The 21119-nt window shown below is 44.2% G+C and overlaps 1 protein-coding gene across 1 annotated transcript; it reads left to right on the top strand.

The window, feature by feature from the left end:
* The first annotated feature begins 3824 nt into the window (after positions 1-3824).
* On the top strand, positions 3825-20020 carry stard15 (StAR-related lipid transfer (START) domain containing 15). The gene is made up of 6 exons (XM_080901222.1): positions 3825-4086; positions 15393-15540; positions 17438-17541; positions 17875-17992; positions 18189-18241; positions 18377-20020. Exons 1-6 carry the CDS (start codon positions 3940-3942, stop codon positions 18590-18592), a joined length of 786 nt encoding a protein of 261 aa, XP_080757348.1. The 5' UTR covers positions 3825-3939; the 3' UTR covers positions 18593-20020.
* Positions 20021-21119: the final 1099 nt, after the last annotated feature.

The following is a 21119-nucleotide window of genomic DNA, read 5'->3' as shown; positions in this document are numbered from 1 at the left end:
GGGGAACAGAGACGTGGGACCAGGGAGACACAGAGACATAAACCATAAGATAGAACTCTAAGAAACCAAAGACTACAAATGATAAATAATATAATAAACTCAAAACTCTGGGTCAACGACCCAGGCATCCTAAAAACTCCCTGAAAAGCCTTCAGTTAATCCAAAATGCTGCAGCAAGAGTACTGACAGGGACTAGAAAGAGAGAGCAGATTTCTCCTGTTTTGGCTTCCCTTCATTGGCTTCCTGTTAAATCCAGAATTCAAAATCCTGCTTCTCACATACAAGGTCTTAAATAATCAGGCCCCATCTTATCTTAATGACCTTGTAGTACCATATCACCCTATTAGAGCACTTCGCTCTCGCTCTGCAGGCCTACTTGTTGTTCCTAGAGTATCTAAAAGTAGAATGGGAGGCAGAGCCTTCAGTTTTCAGGCCCCTCTTCTGTGGAACCAGCTTCAGTTTGGATTCAGGAGACAGACACTATCTCTACTTTCAAGATTAGGCTTCAAACTTTCCTTTTTGCTAAAGCATATAGTTAGGGCTGGACCAGGTGACCCTGAATCCTCCCTTAGTTATGCTGCAGTAGGTGTAGGCTGCTGGGGATTCCCATGATGCACTGGGTGATTGATTGAAGCAATACAACACAGCTGAAACATAAATTTCAAATGTTTATGTTTTCCAATAACCAATCATTAAGGAAAACGAGTCTGTTATAAACTAAGAATCTGCACAGACACATGTGTTATTACACCACACCTCATCCTCTTATCAACGTGTGTAAACAAACATAGTAATGTTTGATTGTGTTATAAAGTTCAAACCGTTCAGCTCAGACCTGACCTTAAAACACACACACACACACACACACACACACACACACACACACACACACACACACACACACACACAATAACATAAGATAATCTTAGAGTTTATTTATTCTAAAAGTTGGTATTTCCTTTACTGAATACATGAAATAAAATAAAATATAATTTTAATCAATAAGTCACTAAACTGGAAGCACTGCAACAGAACTCTCTTAGATCTAATAGAAACAAAGTAAAGCCACACTCAGCAATAGCAGGCAGCAGGCAGCAGGGGGCAGCACAGGCTCACAGCTCTGAAGCTGAATCAGTGTGAAGTCTGCAGCTCTGAAGCACGTGACACACTCACATACTAACTTTTAACCTTTACCCAGACACAGCACACTTAAAAAAAAAGCTTTATTTGACAAAAGGACAAGAGCAGAAAGTTTGATAGTGTCAGTATAGTTGTGCATTTCCATCATGACAGTGAGGACATGGAAGATAGAGACGAGTTTATGCTGCTGTCCTGATGTGGTCCAGATAAGACGTCGTTCCAAAACCCCTGAGAGTCACGTTTTATAGCAGTTTTAAGGACACCTTTGGTAGGACACACCTGTGGACACGTTTAAAGGACACGTCCTTCTTCCAGTTAATAGCAGAGATGAGGTGATTCCAACAGAAGACTGTATATGGTTAGGAACAGGATGGTCCAGGAACAGAGCTCTGACCGCTTCACCTACAGCAGAGCAGGAGGGTGGTGCTCATCCAGTCTGGGCCCGTGATGAAACACTGATTTTAGATGAGACACACCAAAGACATGTTCCCATGAGTTACAGGAAGGTGACGAGGTGTTCTTTAATTTTCAATAATTAAACACATAACGGTCTATAACAGTCTATCACAAGGAGTGTTTCAGAACCAGGAGTCACAGAATTGTGATTTTTTCTTGTTGTTCCAGAAGAAATCGTGATGATGGGAGGAGTTATGATTTACATGAGCGACCAGAATAAGAAGACCTGATGATGAAAACCTGAAAGCTTAAAATACATTTTGTCAACATCATAATTACAGACAAGAAATTAATTTAAACCTGCGATTTTAGAAAGGATACGAAGAGGATGACATCACACATACTTGTAGGAAGCTCAATAATTGTTGAATCCAGCCAACCTTAAATGTGAAATGAACAGTGGGAGGAAGCCGGAGTACCCAGAGGGAACCCATGCAAACACCAAACACGGGGAGAACATGCAAACTCCACACAGAAAGACCCCGGCCTGATGGTGGAATTGAACTCAGGACCTTCTTGCTTTGTGGCAACAGTGCCAACCACCGTGCCACCATACTGCTTGTACCAAAGCATGAAATCTCATTCTTAACAGGAACAATAATATCTGAACAATATTTAATTTGCATTAATTCACATTTATTGGTGTTAAGAAGGAGACCTGATGCTGTTGAAAGTACATGAATGGTTTTAATTGCTAATGAAATTTGGGTGGTCCCCAGCGAGGCCCCGGGGCAGACCAGGACACGCTGGAGAGATTGTATCTGTCGGCTAGCCTGGGAATGCCTTGGCGTTCCCCCAGAGAAGCTGGAGGAGGTGGCGATCTGGCAGCGTCCCCGTGACCCAGATAAGCGGAAGAAGATGGATGGATGAAATTTGGGTCTCATCGTTTTAAAATAAACTTGCATCATCTGCCAAGCTTGTGCACGTATGCAGCACGCTGCTCTGAACAGACAGCACCACATGAGATCACACGCAGCTTTAGTTTGTACAGCACAAAGCACAGCAGCTGGAAACAGCTGGAGAAACCACAGCAAACCCAAAAGAAGCATTTTCAGAGACAGTCCAGCACTGAGTTCGTTACAGTGGAAATGACCCCTGAACTGGAAAATCAAAGTGCAGAAGTTAAAGGTTGGAGCCGAGTCCTGCAGGTTTCAGTGCACTGTCAGCAGGGGGCACACTCACATCACATCACACTCACTTATCCAGGTAATCTGTTTCACTGACAGATCAGGCAGTACCTGAACATGACACTCTGACCTTCATCACACTTTACTCCTCCTCTTCCTCCTCCTCTCTGACCTTCATTACAGACTCAGTTACATGATGGAAAATAACACCTGATCTGACTCACACGCACACACTTTGCTCCGCCCACTGCTTCACCTGGAGAACAGGTATCAGTTATCGATGCCTTCAAGAGCCTCTGGAAATCAAACAGTCAGCATTAAAGGAAGCGCTCAGACATATTTCAGCCCTCTGTCTCTCCACCTTTCGGGAGATGCCTGCCTTTACTTCAGCGTGATGGAGCTGACTCCCAAAAATAAATACTGAAACCTCAGCAGCTCCATCAGGGGGTCAGGGCAAACAGTTTTATGTAGGAACTATTTTCTTTCAACCAAACTACACCGTCTCACTGTCTATCTGCTGTACCAGGTGACAGGCGGAAACGCTGACTTGTGTTTTTAATCTAAAGCTAATCTAGAGCTCAGATTAGAGAGATTCAGGTAGCTCTCTGCGGCCGGGGAAGCTCACATTTCCAAAGGAACGTGAAGGCAGCACGCTGCAGGGCCTCAAAGGTGATGCGCGAAGACAGATGACTCCCTCCGCTCTGATTCCTGCAGCTCCTCGCAGGCAGGAGGAGGAAGACACACAGACAATCACATCTTAGTTACCATTGAGATTTCACCCCGCCACACCCATCGGATGGCGGGGTGAAATCTCCAAATGTGTGTGTGTTTGTGTGTTTACCTCTTTTTGTTGGTTTATAGCTTCTCTGTGTCTTTGTGTCCGTGTAAAAGTCGTATTTGTGCATCTCCTGTTGGTGTTTCTGTCCTCCATCTCATTGGTGAACCTTCCACCTGGACTACTTCAACTGTGCCTTCACCTGTCCAGCAGGTGCTCAATAGGCCCCGCCCTCGCCGAGCCTTGTGGGTATTGTAGTGTTTGAGCAGCAGAGTGGGACCTCTTTCTCTCCGTCCTATCTGTGTGCTGGAGCAGATAAAAGCGGCATCATCAGCCGCTGCCGCTCACATCCCCCCGCCGGGACAGCAGCTACCTGTTAGTGGTGTGAGGGCGGCGCGCAGGCGCAGTGAGGTGCAAAGGTCGGTGGGCAGCTGATCGGAGATGCCGGTGCAAATCCCGGACGACTCGGACTTCTGTTCGTTCAGAGAGCAGTGCCTGAGCACGGAGGGCTGGACCAGCCGCTACAGCAAGGGAGGGGTGACGGTGTGGGGGCGCGAGGAGGACAGCAGCACCGTGCAGAAGCTCAAGGTGAGCCGCGTCACCGCTGACGCTTTTACTGCGAAAAGACCGCGCTCCTTCACAATAAAAGCAATACTCAAAGTAACTGAGTACATTTACTCCATTACTTCATCCCAGAGTTACTCTGGAAACATTATGGTGAAAGTTTCCTCTGAGAACTGCACGGGCTAGCGCAGACGGTCAGTTAGTCGGTGGGTTGGTTAGTCCGTTAGTCACTAACTACAGGGTTTGATCATGTGTCATCATCTCTTCAGAAAGTTTGATTGGTTGTTTTATTTTGGAGTTTGAGGTCACCATGGTGATTCACAAAGATTTGATGCTGAAGCTACTGGAGTAAATGAGGTACTTGGACTGTAAACACAGAAACACATCCATCAATCAATCGAATGATCGGTGAAATCTGATCACTGATCAATCGATTGATGACTTTTACTGATTTATCTTTAAGGTGGAAACAGGAAGTTGCTCAGTGTAAACACCTGAAAGTTCCTGGAAGTGGTGCAACCTGTGAATCTGTGTTACTTTGGTACAAACAGGTGAAATCTACACCTGTCACAGGGCGTCAGCCTCATTAAAGTGCCAGCTGTCAGAGGTCCAGGTGCATTGTGGGTAACAGAAGGGTTAACAGGCCTGCTTCATCAGAACTCCTGTTACGGTTCATGTGTGATGCTGCCCACCTGACAGGTGTCACCTGTACCTGGAGGCAGGTACCTCAGCAGCTCTGCAAACATTTAACCAGCTCTCCTCCCGAACCTGCTCAGCCAGTTTCAGCTTATTGACGACCAATCAGATCTTGGGAGCCACTGTTTGATGTGAGAACAGGGGCGGATCACAGTACTCTGGGTCCTGGACGCTGCAGTGGGCCCCCAGACTGCCTACATTCACTTTATGGAGTGTGTGCAGTTTTGTTTGGTGCTTTAAGACTTGAAACAAACTTGAGCGTTTGTTCATGTTTAAGTATTTTTACAGTTTCTAACAGGCTCTTTCGATCCTCGGAGTAAGCTTCATCTTTCAGCCTGTTAACCCACTCGCAGCCGCAAACTGGTGCTGAGGAAAGTCAGAGGTTCCTCAGCAAGAAGCTCCTTTGTAGGGTCTGTTTTTTTACAACATGAAGCTTCTCTGGGCAACTGTTGCTGTGATTTGGTGCTATATGAATAAAGGACGACTGAATCGGTTTTGAATCCAGATCCATGGTGTGCAGCTGGATCACTCTGATGGATGCAGTCACACCTGAAGGTTCATTTTCAAATACACAAAGAACATTTTCCATGAAGTTAAAGGCGAAAAGTGTGAAGGAGGTTAAAGCTTTGCTCAGTCACTTCTGTGAGGGTGGGTGGTACAGAACTCTGATGTTACAGCAACCCACTGAAGGTTTGAATCCCTACCTCAGGCTAGAGCAGCTAATGCAGCATGGGGACAGTGACGAGTGAAACCAAAGCTCTCGGCTTCAGTCAGAGCGACTCTAAATTTGAGGATTTCTGCAGAGGGAAAGTCGGATAGCTTGCTGGAGAAGGAGATTCTTCCTGAGAACAAGGGCAAACAGGTGAAAGAGGGCACCCCTGACGGGTGGGTCACTGGATATGATTTTGGTCCACTTGAGAAAAGTATTACCGAAACTGAATGTGGGTAACTCCTTGAACAGAGCTGACAGCAGCAAAGGGCCGTGCATCACACTGGAACCTGGGCCGGCCGCTCCCAGTCATGTGGCACTTGGTCACCTGCTACTCTTTACCTGTTGAGCAGTCCATCTTGTGATCTAATCTGAAATCACCCCCAGTTATACATACGCCAGCACCCAATGGGGACACTGATTATTTTGGGCTGTGCGCACTTATCAAGTTCTCCTTTGAAGTGTTATAACATACCCCCCAGAAGTCCTGAATGATCTCAATAACCTGAGCCGGTATTGTCCTGTGATTAAGTACTCTGCCACAATAGGTGTTAAAGGCTGCGTATATCACTTGGTCGGGCCATCTAGACTCGATCAAATTAATATCTGTAACAGTTAAGTGTATTTCTTGATCAAAAGCTTTTTAGATTTGCACCATATTGCATCTATTTATAACCTCTTTCATTGTTTCAGTTTCCTGAATCCGCCATCATTCCTTCCTGTAGTACTTACAGTCATCTCACTCCTCTTGTCCATCCCTACCATTGCACTGTGACTGGCTGTGGTTAAACAACACATGTGGCTGTACATTAGAACACAAAACATACAAAGGTTATTTAATAAAAAATGTTCTTGTAACTTAAAAATGAGAGTAAATCTGATGAATATGCATACAGTCTTGTTGTTTCGTGTTCAGCTGCTGGAAGTGTTGTAGCGAATCTGCAGGACACTTATGGATGGTGATAAATGAGCCAGGTGTTGTGCAGGTGGATGTGCACACCAGCATTTCCACACCTAAGGAAGAGAAGTGAAGTGAGCATTCAGCATTAAGGCTCACTCCAAATACCTTCATGTGAAGTTACCTGGTGACTCTAAGTTAGTTAAGTAGACCTACTAGTGAATGTGAGTGTGACCGTTGTCTTTCTCTCTGGGTTAGCCCTGTGATGAGCTGCCAGCCCATCCAGGTGTTTCCCACCTCTGTGATAGGCTCCAGCCTGGCCATGACCTGGATAAGAAGATTGGAAAGTTCTTGTTAATGGACCTCACTGAGCTGAAGACATTTTAAAGTTTGCTTGTGGTTAAAATGTGACACAGTCATTGGTCGTTGGCTGTAACTCCAGTTCTGAGTCTTGCCAGTTACCTGACCAGGTAATTGGTGTGTTTTGTTAGCGCTGCTGGTGTCTTGTTTACACCAAAGGTGTCCTCTGGCATCTGAGTCAAGACATCAGCAAGATGACACGCTTAGCTGGTATTTGGTGAATTCAAGGGACTTCTTTGGGTGATTCTCTCTCACGTCTTTTCTCTGGTGACCCAGGCCCAATTACAGAAAGTCTCTGAGCAGACGGGAGGAAGTGTGAGTGCGAGGAGGAGTGTCTCTGTTCTAAGTACACAGAGGTGATGGTGAGGTGATGATGATGATTCCTGTGTGTAAATAATTTATAAACTCTTTGGAAAGCAGCGAGGCATTTCTTCTTCTTCTGCCTCATGACTAATTCAGAGCTGCTGATGGAGCCAGCGACCAAACAGGTCACATGATCACCTGCTGATTTACCTAAGTCACAGCTTCCCGTCATGTGAAAACCACAAAACCGAGATTAAAAACATTGTCCTGCAGTCTGATTTGTCTTCCTAGCACACGTGGATTCAAACACGGACATGCTTACTGGTTACTGGTTAATGGTTCCATGTAAGCTTTCTGCATGGCCCAGTCAAAAACACGGGCTGCTTCCTCACGTCTGACCTGCAGAAGCCCATCTATGTGGGGGTTGGGGGGGGTGATACTCCTGTTATCACCAGCTGAAGGGCGCTGTGGTAATTCTGGGCACTGACAGAGCTGTTTTACCTGTTCAGCTGATTTCTGTCATCTTATGTGACTGGCTGTGGAGTCTCTGCCGTTTGCGAGTCACATCTCTTGCTGCTGAAGGCTGTAAAGAGTAAATGAAACTCTCCAGCACCATAAATGACCTCGCCCTGCTGATGAAAGCTGGAGATGATGGGTGGAGGGGGACGTGTGGATGACCTCAAGGGGGAGGGGACGTGTGCACGACCTCGGGGGGAACTTGTAGGTCTTTGTAATCGTGGTGTCTTTATTTTATCTGAAGTAAATGAACCTCTGCTCGTCGTCTCCAACGTGCTGTGAAGCAAGGCAGTGAGTAGAACTACAGACCCTGGCTCAGCTCCTGAGTGAGCTGAAAGGTTTCCTGCAGGAGAGACGGACTGAGTGACAGACACAATGCCTCGGCGCTCGGGACTTTATGAATGATTAACGGCGAGCGGAGTCTCGCTGATTGAGTTACACGGAGAGTTTACAGCGCTTGCCATCACCATATCAATGACCCCGGCTCCAGCACGATTACAGCAGTGGAAAAAAGTGACGTCCTACAGTAACAAACCATCTCACATGACCACTGTGAAACTCTGACAGGTGGAAATCTGGAGCTCAGATCTCTCCATGCCTACAGGGGGAAATTACAGTCTGGTGTTTCCTGGCTGAGAATATTTTACATGAACACTTTGGTTTGTCATCGTTCAGGCTGCGCTGCAACAACGATGCAAACAGTGACCAAAGCAGCAGAGCTGGAAATGGTACAGAGAAACTTCCTGTGGTCCACAAGAACGGTCAGCTCCACGTTAATAATAACCTGCTCCACATAATCATTCACAGGGGGAGGCGGCAGTTGTCTGTCTGATTAATGTTCAGATGGTTCAGTTTGTTTCAGGCAGACAGAGGAGCTGATCTGGATTAGCTGGTGATCTCTTGTACAGTGGGGCAAAAAAGTATTTAGTCAGCCACCGATTGTGCAAGTTCCCCCACTTAAAATGATGACAGAGGTCAATAATTTGCACCAGAGGTACACTTCAACTGTGAGAGACAGAATGTGAAAAAAAAATCCATGAATCCACATGGTAGGATTTGTAAAGAATTTATTTGTAAATTAGGGTGGAAAATAAGTATTTGGTCACCTCAAACAAGGAAAATCTCTGGCTCTCACAGACCTGTAACGTCTTCTGTAAGAAGCTTTTCTGTCCCCCACTCGTTACCTGTATGAATGGCACCTGTTTGAACTCATCATCTGTATAAAAGAGACCTGTCCACAGCCTCAAACAGTCAGACTCCAAACTCCGCCATGGCCAAGACCAAAGAGCTTTCGAAGGACACCAGGAAAAGTATTGTAGACCTGCACCAGACTGGGAAGAGTGAATCTACAATAGGCAAGCAGCTTGGTGTGAAAAAATCAACTGTGGGAGCAATCATCAGAAAATGGAAGACATACAAGACCACTGATAATCTCGATCTGGGGCTCCACGCAAGATCTCATCCCGTGGGGTCAAAATGATCATGAGAACGGTGAGCAAAGATCCCAGAACCACACGGGGGGACCTGGTGAATGACCTGCAGAGAGCTGGGACCAAAGTAACAAAGGTCACCATCAGTAACACACTACAACGGCAGGGAATCAAATCCCGCAGTGCCAGACGTGTTCCGCTGCTGAAGCCAGTGCATGTCCAGGCCCGTCTGAAGTTTGCCAGAGAGCACATGGATGATACAGCAGAGGATTGGGAGAATGTCATGTGGTCAGATGAAACCAAAGTAGAACCTTTTGGTATAAACTCAACTCGTCGTGTTTGGAGGACGAAGAATACTGAGTTGCATCCCAAGAACACCATACCTACTGTGAAGCATGGGGGTGGAAACATCATGCTATGGGGCTGTTTTTCTGCCAAGGGGACAGGACGACTGATCCGTGTTAAGGACAGAATGAATGGGGCCATGTATCGTGAGATTTTGAGCCAAAACCTCCTTCCATCAGTGAGAACTTTGAAGATGAAACGAGGCTGGGTCTTCCAACATGACAATGATCCAAAACACACCGCCCGGGCAACAAAGGAGTGGCTCCGTAAGAAGCATTTGAAAGTCCTGGAGTGGCCTAGCCAGTCTCCAGACCTCAACCCCATAGAAAATCTGTGGCGGGAGTTGAAAGTCCGTGTTGCTCGGCGACAGCCCCAAAACATCACTGCTCTCGAGAAGATCTGCATGGAGGAATGGGCCAAAATACCAGCTACTGTGTGTGCAAACCTGGTAAAGACCTATAGTAAACGTTTGACCTCTGTTATTGCCAACAAAGGTTATGTTACAAAGTATTGAGTTGTATTTTTGTTATTGACCAAATACTTATTTTCCACCCTGATTTACGAATAAATTCTTTACAAATCCTACCATGTGGATTCGTGGATTTTATTTTTTTTTTTCACATTCTGTCTCTCACAGTTGAAGTGTACCTCTGGTGCAAATTACTGACCTCTGTCATCATTTTAGGTGGGGGAACTTGCACAATCGGTGGCTGACTAAATACTTTTTTGCCCCACTGTAGCTCTGTTTGCCTCACACGTGATGCAGAAACTCATCAGGTCCAACAAAACACCAGAACTGCAAATACGACCCTGATGGACTTAAAAACTCAATACAGCAGGTAACCTCATGGAGGAGAATGGAGACGACTGCAGTCTGGTTATTACAGAGAATCAGAGCCAATCACAGCCTTCAGATTATCAGGGATTATCCTCACTAACAGATGAAGTTTCTGTCCCTGTGCTAGGAATAAAGTCTTGGGCTGATAATATTGGTCGACTGTTAGATAAGAACACGTGATTAGTTTTTTTGGAGATTTTGTGGGAACGATGAAATCTTCTAACCTGAGCTGAGCTTTGTTAGAAACCTCGGTCTGAGTTGGTGAAGCTGCTGAAATAAGGAAGCTGAAGATGATCTTTTGTGTCATCACAGTAGAAATGGAGCAGATGTTAAATGTCTAACTATAAAAGAGCAGAGGACCTGAGATGGATCCTTGTGGAGCTCCCTTTAGGATGACTGATGTCCGAGTTTGAAGATGGTCTGAGCCTGAAAGAGTTCAAAGAGATAAAACCGGATGCTAAAGCACTGAAACCTGAGAACACCTGATAAGGTCAGAGCAGAGAAAGTGAAGCTGCTCAGGTTAGCTGCTGAGATGCCTCTGAGCAACACTTGATCAGGTGTCTCCTCTGCTAACAGGTCACTTTGGTTTATCCTGAAAAGACCCAACAGAAAACCACACGAGAGCTCTGAATGAGGCGGATTATTCTAAGATGTTGGCCTTACAGCACACAGCACTGTTGGGATTTGGCGCCATTTGAATAAAACTAAATGGAAGCCGCTGGTTCTTTTATTCAGAAAACACAGGAATCAAACTATTATCAGCCAGAACCAGAAAACTGTGACGTCACATAAACCGCAAAAGAAACTGAAGGGTTTCTCTTGCACCGCCCCAACACTGCAGTTGTGACACTGTGAAACTGAAATCATAAAATATAAAATCTTAGTTATTTAAATGTATCTGTCAAGTATTCCATGTGTGTGCGTGCGTGCGTGCGTGTGTGTGAGCACTTTTTAAGACAAGAATCTATTACAAAGTGTTTTTCAGGGATATTAAAAATAACAACATATTACACAAGATTATTATCCAAATGTGTGCCTGAATAGATGTTTTCAGCCACAGAGCCACTGGTGCACAGAGGGGGAGATGAACTGTTCCACAGTTTTGGAGCTGAGATTTAGACAGCATGATCCCCTCTAGTTTTCAAACAGCTCTGTGGAATTACCAGAAGACCACGATCTGTAGATCTAAGGATCTTATAAGGATGATATAAGTTGGGCTCTCTCCTTGTAAGGCAGTCAAAGTAAGAGTTTAAACTGGTATCCGAACCAAACTGGAAACCAGTGCAAAGATTTTAACAATGAAGTGAGAATTTCTGAGTGATTTAAAAGTGTTACTGCAGCATTTTCAACAGCTTGTAGGTAATTTATAGAAGTCTTTGACAGACGGGAGAAAGGAGCATCAAAATATTTTAAGCGGGAGGAGATGAAGGCATGAACAAGCCTCTCTAATTCATTTATGGAGACAGCAGTTCTGAGTTTAGTGATATTTCAAATTCAAATTCAAATTTTATTTGTCACACACACACAACCATACACAGTATGACATGGGTGTGAAATGCTTGTAGCTGTACAATGCCCGACCATTAAATGACAGAAGAAAAGTTTTACAATATTTACAGTTTACTACAAAATTTACAAATTAACTTAGGAATTTACAGTAAAGACTGTGCAAATAGCAGAAGAGATTATAAAGATTATAAATTCTAGGAATTATGGGATTATAGGAAATGTGTGGTGGTGCGTGTGGTGATGTGTGGGAGAGTCTAGTCCTACACCTGGTTCAGACCTCAACAGTGAGAAGAGTCCATTGTTGGGATGGGAGAGGTCCATCATAATCTTCCTAGCTTTGGACTTGCACTGCTTGGTGTAGATGGACAGCAGGTCAGGGAGCTCTGATTGATATTTCTTAAGTGGAAAAGCAAGAGTGGGTCACAGACTTCATGTGAGCATCAAAAGTCAAAGATCAAAAATCAAGATTTTGAGCAGCATCTTTCACCATCAATGAGAAAGAACCAGGATGTTGTCTAATTTGGGGCTTAATGAAACAGTTTCGTCTGCATTAAGCTGCAGAAAATCGTTTGCCAATTGTCTTAAGACAGTTTGTCAGACTACTAATTGGTAACTTTATTGTCCCCAATGGGAAACATGTCCACACATCAAACAACACAAACATTTAAAAAATTAAAGAACAGCCCAAGTTTTATCAGTAACAAAGTGCAATAGTGATGGCAACAACACTTATAGGTTAGCTTTAATAACCATCATATCAGCAGCAGGTATAAAAGACACTCTGTGGTCTCGTCACTGCAGGCACTTTATACCAACGACCTGAAGAGAGGATGTTCAGACCATCCTCTCAGACATGACAGATGTTTCCTTCCTCAGCACCTGTCCAGAAACTGGACCTGAGACCTCCCTGAAATCTTACTAACCAGGTTACCAAGTCTGGTTGGTCAAGGACAGATTACTGTAGCCAAGCAATGGTACTAAAAAAAACCCTCTTTTTTTTTTCTTTTTTTTTTTTAATAAATGGTCATTTCAAATGAAATGTTAAAAACTCTCAACCTCAGGAAAAAGTCCAATTATTGTTGGAACTTTTTTGTTGTAACAGCACAAGTTGATTCAAAGGACAGAGGCTTATCAAGAACACCCCCCCCAAATACAGAATATCCACCACCATCAATGGCTGCACCCTTTACTACTGTCAGGGCAAGATGGGGAGGCAGCCCATGGGAATACAGGGAGTGCAGAATTATTAGGCAAATGAGTATTTTGTCCACATCATCCTCTTCATGCATGTTGTCCTACTCCAAGCTGTATAGGCTCAAAAGCCTACTACCAATTAAGCATATTAGGTGATGTGCATCTCTGTAATGAGAAGGGGTGTGGTCTAATGACATCAACACCCTATATCAGGTGTGCATAATTATTAGGCAACGTCCTTTCCTTTGGCAAAATGGGTCAAAAGGACTTGACAGGCTCAGAAAAGTCACAAATAGTGAGATATCTTGCAGAGGGATGCAGCAGTCTCAAAATTGCAAAGCTTCTGAAGCGTGATCATCGAACAATCAAGCGTTTCATTCAAAATAGTCAACAGGGTCGCAAGAAGCGTGTGGAAAAACCAAGGCGCAAAATAACTGCCCATGAACTGAGAAAAGTCAAGCGTGCAGCTGCCAAGATGCCACTTGCCACCAGTTTGGCCATATTTCAGAGCTGCAACATCACTGGAGTGCCCAAAAGCACAAGGTGTGCAATACTCAGAGACATGGCCAAGGTAAGAAAGGCTGAAAGACGACCACCACTGAACAAGACACACAAGCTGAAACGTCAAGACTGGGCCAAGAAATATCTCAAGACTGGTTTTTCTAAGGTTTTATGGACTGATGAAATGAGAGTGAGTCTTGATGGGCCAGATGGATGGGCCCGTGGCTGGATTGGTAAAGGGCAGAGAGCTCCAGTCCGACTCAGACGCCAGCAAGGTGGAGGTGGAGTACTGGTTTGGGCTGGTATCATCAAAGATGAGCTTGTGGGGCCTTTTCGGGTTGAGGATGGAGTCAAGCTCAACTCCCAGTCCTACTGCCAGTTTCTGGAAGACACTGACACTGACACTGAACTAAACCTACATTAAACACAAGAATGCAAAACCTGAGAACAAAACCCTAAACCAGAATAAACTGAAACATAGAATATAATATTCAAAATAGGATAACTAAAGAATCAGAACATAGACCATTATACAGATAAATAAAACAGCAGTACCCCACAGCGTGGCTGGCAAGAAAGGGTATAAAAGAAGAAAAACTAATGACATGGCCTCCTTGTTCACCTGATCTGAACCCCATTGAGAACCTGTGGTCCATCATCAAATGTGAGATTTACAAGGAGGGAAAACAGTACACCTCTCTGAACAGTGTCTGGGAGGCTGCTGCACGCAATGTTGATGGTGAACAGATCAAAACACTGACAGAATCCATGGATGGCAGGCTTTTGAGTGTCCTTGCAAAGAAAGGTGGCTATATTGGTCGCTGATTTGTTTTTGAATGTCAGAAATGTATATTTGTGAATGTGGAGATGTTATATTGGTTTCACTGGTAAAAATAAATAATTGAAATGGGTATATATTTGTTTTTTGTTAAGTTGCCTAATAATTATGCACAGTAATAGTCACCTGCACACACAGATATCCCTCTAAAATAGCTAAAACTAAAAACTACTTCCAAAAACATTCAGCTTTGATATTAATGAGTTTTTTGGGTTCATTGAGAACATGGTTGTTGTTCAATAATAAAATTATTCCTCAAAAATACAACTTGCCTAACAATTCTGCACTCCCTGTACTCTTCACCATGGAGGAGGCTTACAATGCCTGTTAGCCTGTGTACTACGACAATCATTAGTGTATAAAATATATGGTAGCGGAGAGAGACAACATCCCTGTGGTGACCCAATAGAAGAATTCAGCTGATTAGAAAAACAGATGCTGACTCTCACACATGGAGACCTGTTAGTTAAAGAGTCTAAAATTTAACCCACAGGTTTAAAATCAAGTTTAAACAGTTTAAGAAGTTTATCAGCTAAAAGATCTGTGAGTCTCTGTGAATGCAATTAGACATGTATCCCTGAAGTCACATAAATGTGTGACATTCAAATGCAGTTCATTTACTCCTCAGACTGCACATTAGCCATGAATATTGGTGGCAAGGGAATAAGATTGTATTATATTTGCTTCCTCAATAGCTGAGCTAGACCTCCCTTCTTCATCATGAGCAGCGTGCTCCTGTGAGTATGGGATAATCCTGTGCTGGGAAGCACTGAAGGGTGTAAAGAATCTCCAAGACAGGCTGTTCCACTGAAGAAACTCAGTGTGGATGTAGCTCATGCAGCACTCCAATCAGCTCCTGTAGAACACAGCACACCTGCTGTTTCCTGGGTCATCACACCCTCCCCTTAAAGATAGCACTACCAGGGAAAACCTGGACACCAGGTGACTCAAATTCATGAACTTTTTTTCTTAGGAGTCATCACTGTGGGTTCCCTCTGAGTTCCCCGTCTTCCTCCTACAATCCCAACATATGTATGTTTCTAACATTTCATGCAGTTGCAGAGTTCAAGTAATAAAATCCCATGGCACATCTAAATGTCACAGTACACCATCATGGAAACTGGTGGTTAGAGTTGAGCGTGATTGGTCCTAACCTCTGCCTGACTCTCTCCCTCTCTCTTTCTGTGCTTCAGATGAGGATAGTCTGTAAGGACGTGACAGCAGAGACATTGTACGACGTCCTCCATGACACCAGCTACCGGAAGAAGTGGGACACCAACATGATCGATACGTATGACATCGGCAGGCTGACGGTCAATGCAGACGTGGGATATTACTCCTGTTAGTTCCTTTACTGAGCGGTGATGTAATACATGCCATAAAACACCTCAGCACAGCACCAGAATGGTGAGACAGGCAGAGGGAACAATAAGGTGAATGGTGGACAAAGACCTAAGGGAACAAGAGGAAGTAGCAATCGATGTTGTGGAAGTAGGGAGACCCAGTGATGTGGTTTAACATGACACTCAAATGACAGGTATAAAAGATACTCTAACCGGTTGGGCCTTTTCCGGGGGGACGGGGGGGATCTTGGGCCTCTGGGCCTGGGCTCGGCCCGCTATGGCGCAGCTGGCTCCCGGCAGAGCCTGTGGGCACATCACCCCAGCCCGCTGTGGCTACGCCGTGGCTGCTGATAAATAAATACATAAATAATAATAAAGATTTGATTCAATTTCAATTAAATTTTATTTATATAGCACCAAATCACAAGAACAGTCGCCTCAAGTTGCTTTATATTGTAAGGTAGACCCTACAGTAATACATACAGAGAAAAACCCAACAATCATATGACCCCTATGAGCAAGCACTTCCTGTTAAAACTCCCTTTTAACAGGAAGAAACCTCCGGCAGAACCAGGCTCAGGGAGGGGCGGGGCCATCTGCTGTGATTGGTTGGGGTGAGAGAAGGAAGACAGGATAAAGACATGTTGTGGAAGAGAGACAGAGGTTAATAACAGGTATGATTCAGCGCAGAGAGGACTGTTAACACATAGTGAGTGAAGAAGAAACGCAGTGCATCGTGGGACTCCCCCAGCAGCCTACACCTGTTGCAGCATAACTAAGGAAAGTTTGAAGCCTAATCTTAAAAGTAGAGACTGTGTCTGTCAGGCTTTTCAGGGAGTTTTTAGGACTTCCTGATAATAATGAATTACAGTCGTCCAGCCTGGAAGTAATAAATGCATGAACTAGTTTTTCAGCGTCACTCTGAGACAGGATATTTCTAACTTTAGAGATGTTGCACAAATGAGAGAAAGCAGTCTTACATATTTGTTTAATATGTGCATTGAAGGACATGTCCTGGTCAAAAATGACTCCAAGGTTGCTCACAGTGTTACTGGAGGCCAAGGTAATGCCATCCAGAGTAAGAATCTGGTTAGATACCATATTTCTAGGCTTTTCGGGGTCGAGTACAATAACCTCAGTTTGATCTGAATTAAGAAGCAGAAAGTTAGTGGCCATCCAGGTCTTTATGTCTTTAACCCCCTAGGACCTGGCGTCCACATATGTGGACATCACATTTTGGGTTGTCTAGACCGAAATACAAAATTTTGCTCTACATGGGCCTGATATCCACTTATGAGGACATACTGCCACTGTTCTATTGAAATTTTAAATGAATATCCTCATGTGGATCTCATTTTTGTGGTTGGGCCTTTTCCGGGCCAACCACCCCAAAAATCAGGTTTAAAAAAAAAAAAATCAGGCAATACTTTGTTTTTACATTCATCAGGTCCCAATATGCCCAAATATCAAAGAGAAATTAAAAATGCATGCTGTGGAAGAGTTTGGGTCTTAGGAGGTTAAGACATTCCTGCAGTTTAACTAATTGCCGTGTGTTATCTGGCTTCATGGACAGATAGAGCTCGGTATCATCTGCATAGCAGTGCTAGACCTCAGTGCAGCGTTCGATACTGTCGACCATAATATCCTATTAGAGCGATTAGAACATGCTGTAGGTATTACAGGTACTGCGCTGCAGTGGTTTGTATCATATCTATCTAATAGACTCAGGTCTAAAGGACCTGGGCGGCCTCTAACTTTCTGCTTCTTAATTCAGATCAAACTGAGGTTAGGTTGAGCCGGAGTCTGTGCTGGTCCAAAAGGGTTAGCTGGTTTTTAGTTGCCAAATATCTGATTCTGTCTGAACCTTTGTGGATGTGTTTGTGTTCTGTTTGAAGGGAAATGCCCGAGCCCGCTGAAAAACAGAGACTTTGTGACGATGAGATCTTGGCTTCCACTCGGCAACGACTACATGATCATCAACTACTCGGTCAAACACCCGGTCAGTATTTCACTGCTCTGACTGTGACTTGGTGGGTTTTATACTCATTTAGTGACATATGGAGCATAAAGACACAAAAACATTTTATTAGAAGAGCAGACTCCATAGGGGAGCTTTATCACTAGGACCCAGTCAGACCCCAGCAGATTCATGGTTGCACAATCAATCACAGACTTCAGATCAGTAGGTGAAAGTTTTAATTGTAAATACCACTCCAGAGAATAGAGCACAGTATCATCAGTATACAGATGCACACTGAGGTGTGATGTGTGAGGTTATATCTGCCAAGTGGACAGTGCAGTCAATCACTCACTGCTCCTTTGTCCACCTCAGAAATATCCTCCAAAGAAGGACTACGTCCGAGCCGTCTCTCTGCTCACGGGGTACCTGATCCAGTCCAACGGAGCCACCAGCTCCACCCTCTACTACCTGACTCAGGTGGACCCCAGAGGTGAGACCTGTGGCTAGTGGAAGAAGTACTAAATACAGTACCTCTTCTACTGGCCAAATACAGTGTGTGTGTGTGTGTGTGTGTGTGTGTGTGTGTGTGTTATGTACAAATGTTCTCTCTGTAAACTCGATCTGTGCTTCATGTTTAAACTGAACTGACTCAGCCTGACCCTCGGCACCATTGTCTCTGTCTGCAGGTTCTTTACCAAAGTGGGTGGTGAACAGGGTGTCCCAGTTTGTAGCTCCAAAGGTAAACGACCTCTATTCCCATCAGGCTGTGTCTCTGTCCCATCAGGCTGTGTCTCTGTCCCATCTGAACGTGTCCTGAACGTGTCTCTGACCCATCTGAATGTGTTTCTGTCCCATCTCATTTTGGTCATCTTAGGCTATGAGGAAGATCTACAAGGCTTCTGTAAAGTACCCGGAGTGGAAGAGGAAACACAACCCGGGCCTGAAGCCATGGATGTTCCCAGAGCAGAACACGCTGCCGTGCATCAGCGTGTCAGAGCTGACGGTGCAGCGAGCTGACTCTCTGGAGAACATCGATGAGAGCTGCTTGAGCGAGGAGAAGACGCAGCAGAGTGACGACGAGGAGCCGTAAAGATGGCGGACTCTGTCTGGTTTACTGTTTGTTGGTTTGTTTGATCAGGTAAACTCATGCTGGACACCTTTCTGAATGCAGCTGCGCTCGCTTTGCTGGATCTCACAAACCTTTTCACAACTTTCTGAAAACCTTCTGTCAGCTCACAGTAATCAGACGGAATCTGTTTCATGGCAGCTACAAACATGAGACCGCCCTCACAGCTGTTTCCAGGTGTTCCGCGATGGCCTCTGCTCACATTGAAGGTGGCTGGAGTTTCATCTAATCTTTCCTTGAATTGTATTTGTGTTGCAGTGAGACAAAGAGCGTGCAGCAGAAACTCGTCTGTGAATCTACTTCCTGCAGTCTGTTTAGAAGCTAATGACAATCAGTGTTAGCCTCCTAACAACATCCACTTCCTGGTCGGGTAGGGGTTTGGTTCAGGTGGGTGTGGATTTCTAAATATTTACCCCACTCATAGAGAGTTTCTAACCGAACAACTGTGCGATGTCTGTAAGAGTTGATCAGAAAGGTGAAAGCTCTGTTTTCATCATGTGGGTAAAAAAGTAACCAAACTATAACCACGGTTCTGAGAGGGTCGCTGTGTCCTGGTAGATGTTCAGAGTGTAAATAATAATAGTAATGATGTGTTGATTTTGTCAGGGCTCTGTGCTGAATATTTAAAGTCTGTAATCTGTGTGGGACAGAAGCCACATGAATCTTCTGCAGGTTCTCAGATTTGTTTTCCTGGATGTTTAACCTGAGCAATAAAACCACATTAAATCAGCTCTGCAGTGTGTGAGTCAGTGTCAAGTCAAGTCAAGTCAAGTTTATTTATAGAGCACATTTAAAAACAACCAAGGCTGACCAAAGTGCTGTACAGTAAATACAGATAAAATACAATAGAACACAATTTCGTAATAACACCTCGCTGATAAAAAAATAAAATAAAAATATATAAAACAAATAAATTAAACCTTTCTAAAAGCCAATGAAAAGAGGTGAGTTTTAAGAGCGGTTTTAAAAGTTTCTAGGCTTTTGGAGAGTCTGACGTGAGGAGGTAAACTGTTCCACAGTCTGGGTGCAGCCACAGCAAACGCCCTCTCTCCCTTTGTCTTTAATTTATACCTGGGAACATCTAAAAGCATCAGGTCGGCTGACCTCAAAGATCTCCTGGGGCGATAAGTACTAAGGAGTTCTGACAGGTAAGAAGGTGCAGTGCCATTTAAAACCTTAAAAGCCAGCAATAAGATTTTAAAATCAATCCTAAAGGCAACTGGGAGCCAGTGGAGAGAGCAGAGAACCGGAGTGATGTGGTCTCTTTTTTTTGAACCGGTCAACAGGCGAGCGGCAGCGTTCTGCACCAGTTGAAGGCGATGTAGACAGGAACGATCTAGGCCAGCATAGAGGGAATTGCAGTAGTCTAGCCGTGAAGTAAGATGTGTGATCACATGATCTACGTCAACAGATGATGAGCGAACATGTTTCAGCTCACTGCAAGTCCATCTTTACAAATTTCTATGTTCTTACAATGGCAGCTGATGGAAAAGTTGCAACCAGCCTCTTTTTTTTTTTCTTTTTTTTTTTTTTTCTAGTGTCGGGTCGCAGAGGCAGTTCCAGAAATCTCTGCTGATCCCGAGGCATTCCCACATAACATAAATTACCTCATCAGTTAGTTAGGTTTCTCCTCACAGAGGCCAGAAAACCTCTACAGGGCGTTGACCAGTGCACTCTGGGCACCCTTTCCTCGTATTGTAAAACACATGTAAAAAACCTCGGTGTCTACATTGATGGTTCTTTTAAATTGACTAAGCAGGTGAGTTCAGTCCTGTTTTTTTCAGTTAAGACAGCTAGCCAAGGTAAAGCCATACCTTCTGGCTAACGTCTTTGAGCGTGTTATTCACCTTTTTCTTACTTGCAGATTAGACTACTGCAATTCATTGTATTATGGTCTAGATCAGGCCACCATCCATCGTCTTCAGATGGTTCAAAATGCAGCTGGTCGCCTGCTAACTGGTACCAAACGGAGAGAGCATATAACCCCAGTTTTAGCTTCTTTACACTGGCTTCCTGTCTCCTACAGGATCCAATTTAAACTTCTACTTTTTGTTTTTAAGTCACTTAATGCCCGAGCCCCTCCTTACCTGTTTGAGCTCCTCTCTGCCTATGCTCCAGGAAAAACCACGAGGTCTAGCTCAAAACTAATGCTGTCCATCCCACGGACTAACCTCAAATCCTGTGGTGATAGATCCTTCTCTGTGGCAGGTTCCAGACTTTGGAATAGTCTCCCCTTAAATATCAGATCTGCACAAACACTTGAGCAATTTAAATCATTACTAAAGACACATTTCTATGCCCTGGCTTTTAACACACTATGACCCAAGCATTTTGGCCTTATTTGTATTAGTTTAGTTATTGTTTTAATTCTTTTACTGTCCTATTATTGTTTTTTTACTGTTATTATTGTATTATATTGTTGCTTTTTAATACCATTTTTATATTGTTAAGCACTTTGTGCAGCATCAGCTGTTTGAAATGTGCTATATAA

Source organism: Rhamphochromis sp. 'chilingali' (assembly GCF_963969265.1).
Source record: "Rhamphochromis sp. 'chilingali' genome assembly, chromosome: 13".
NCBI lineage: Eukaryota > Metazoa > Chordata > Actinopteri > Cichliformes > Cichlidae > Rhamphochromis > Rhamphochromis sp. 'chilingali'.
The sequence above is the reverse complement of the archived record's forward strand: the minus strand, read 5'-3'. Positions and strand labels throughout refer to the sequence as shown.

Coding starts and splice junctions, on each gene's coding strand:
- stard15 (XM_080901222.1), top strand. CDS start 3,940: ATGCCGGTGCAAATCCCGGACGACTCGGACTTCTGTTCGTTCAGAGAG. Junction 4,087..15,392: donor GCACCGTGCAGAAGCTCAAG/GTGAGCCGCGTC, acceptor TCTGTGCTTCAG/ATGAGGATAGTCTGTAAGGA. Junction 18,242..18,376: donor CCCAGTTTGTAGCTCCAAAG/GTAAACGACCTC, acceptor TGGTCATCTTAG/GCTATGAGGAAGATCTACAA.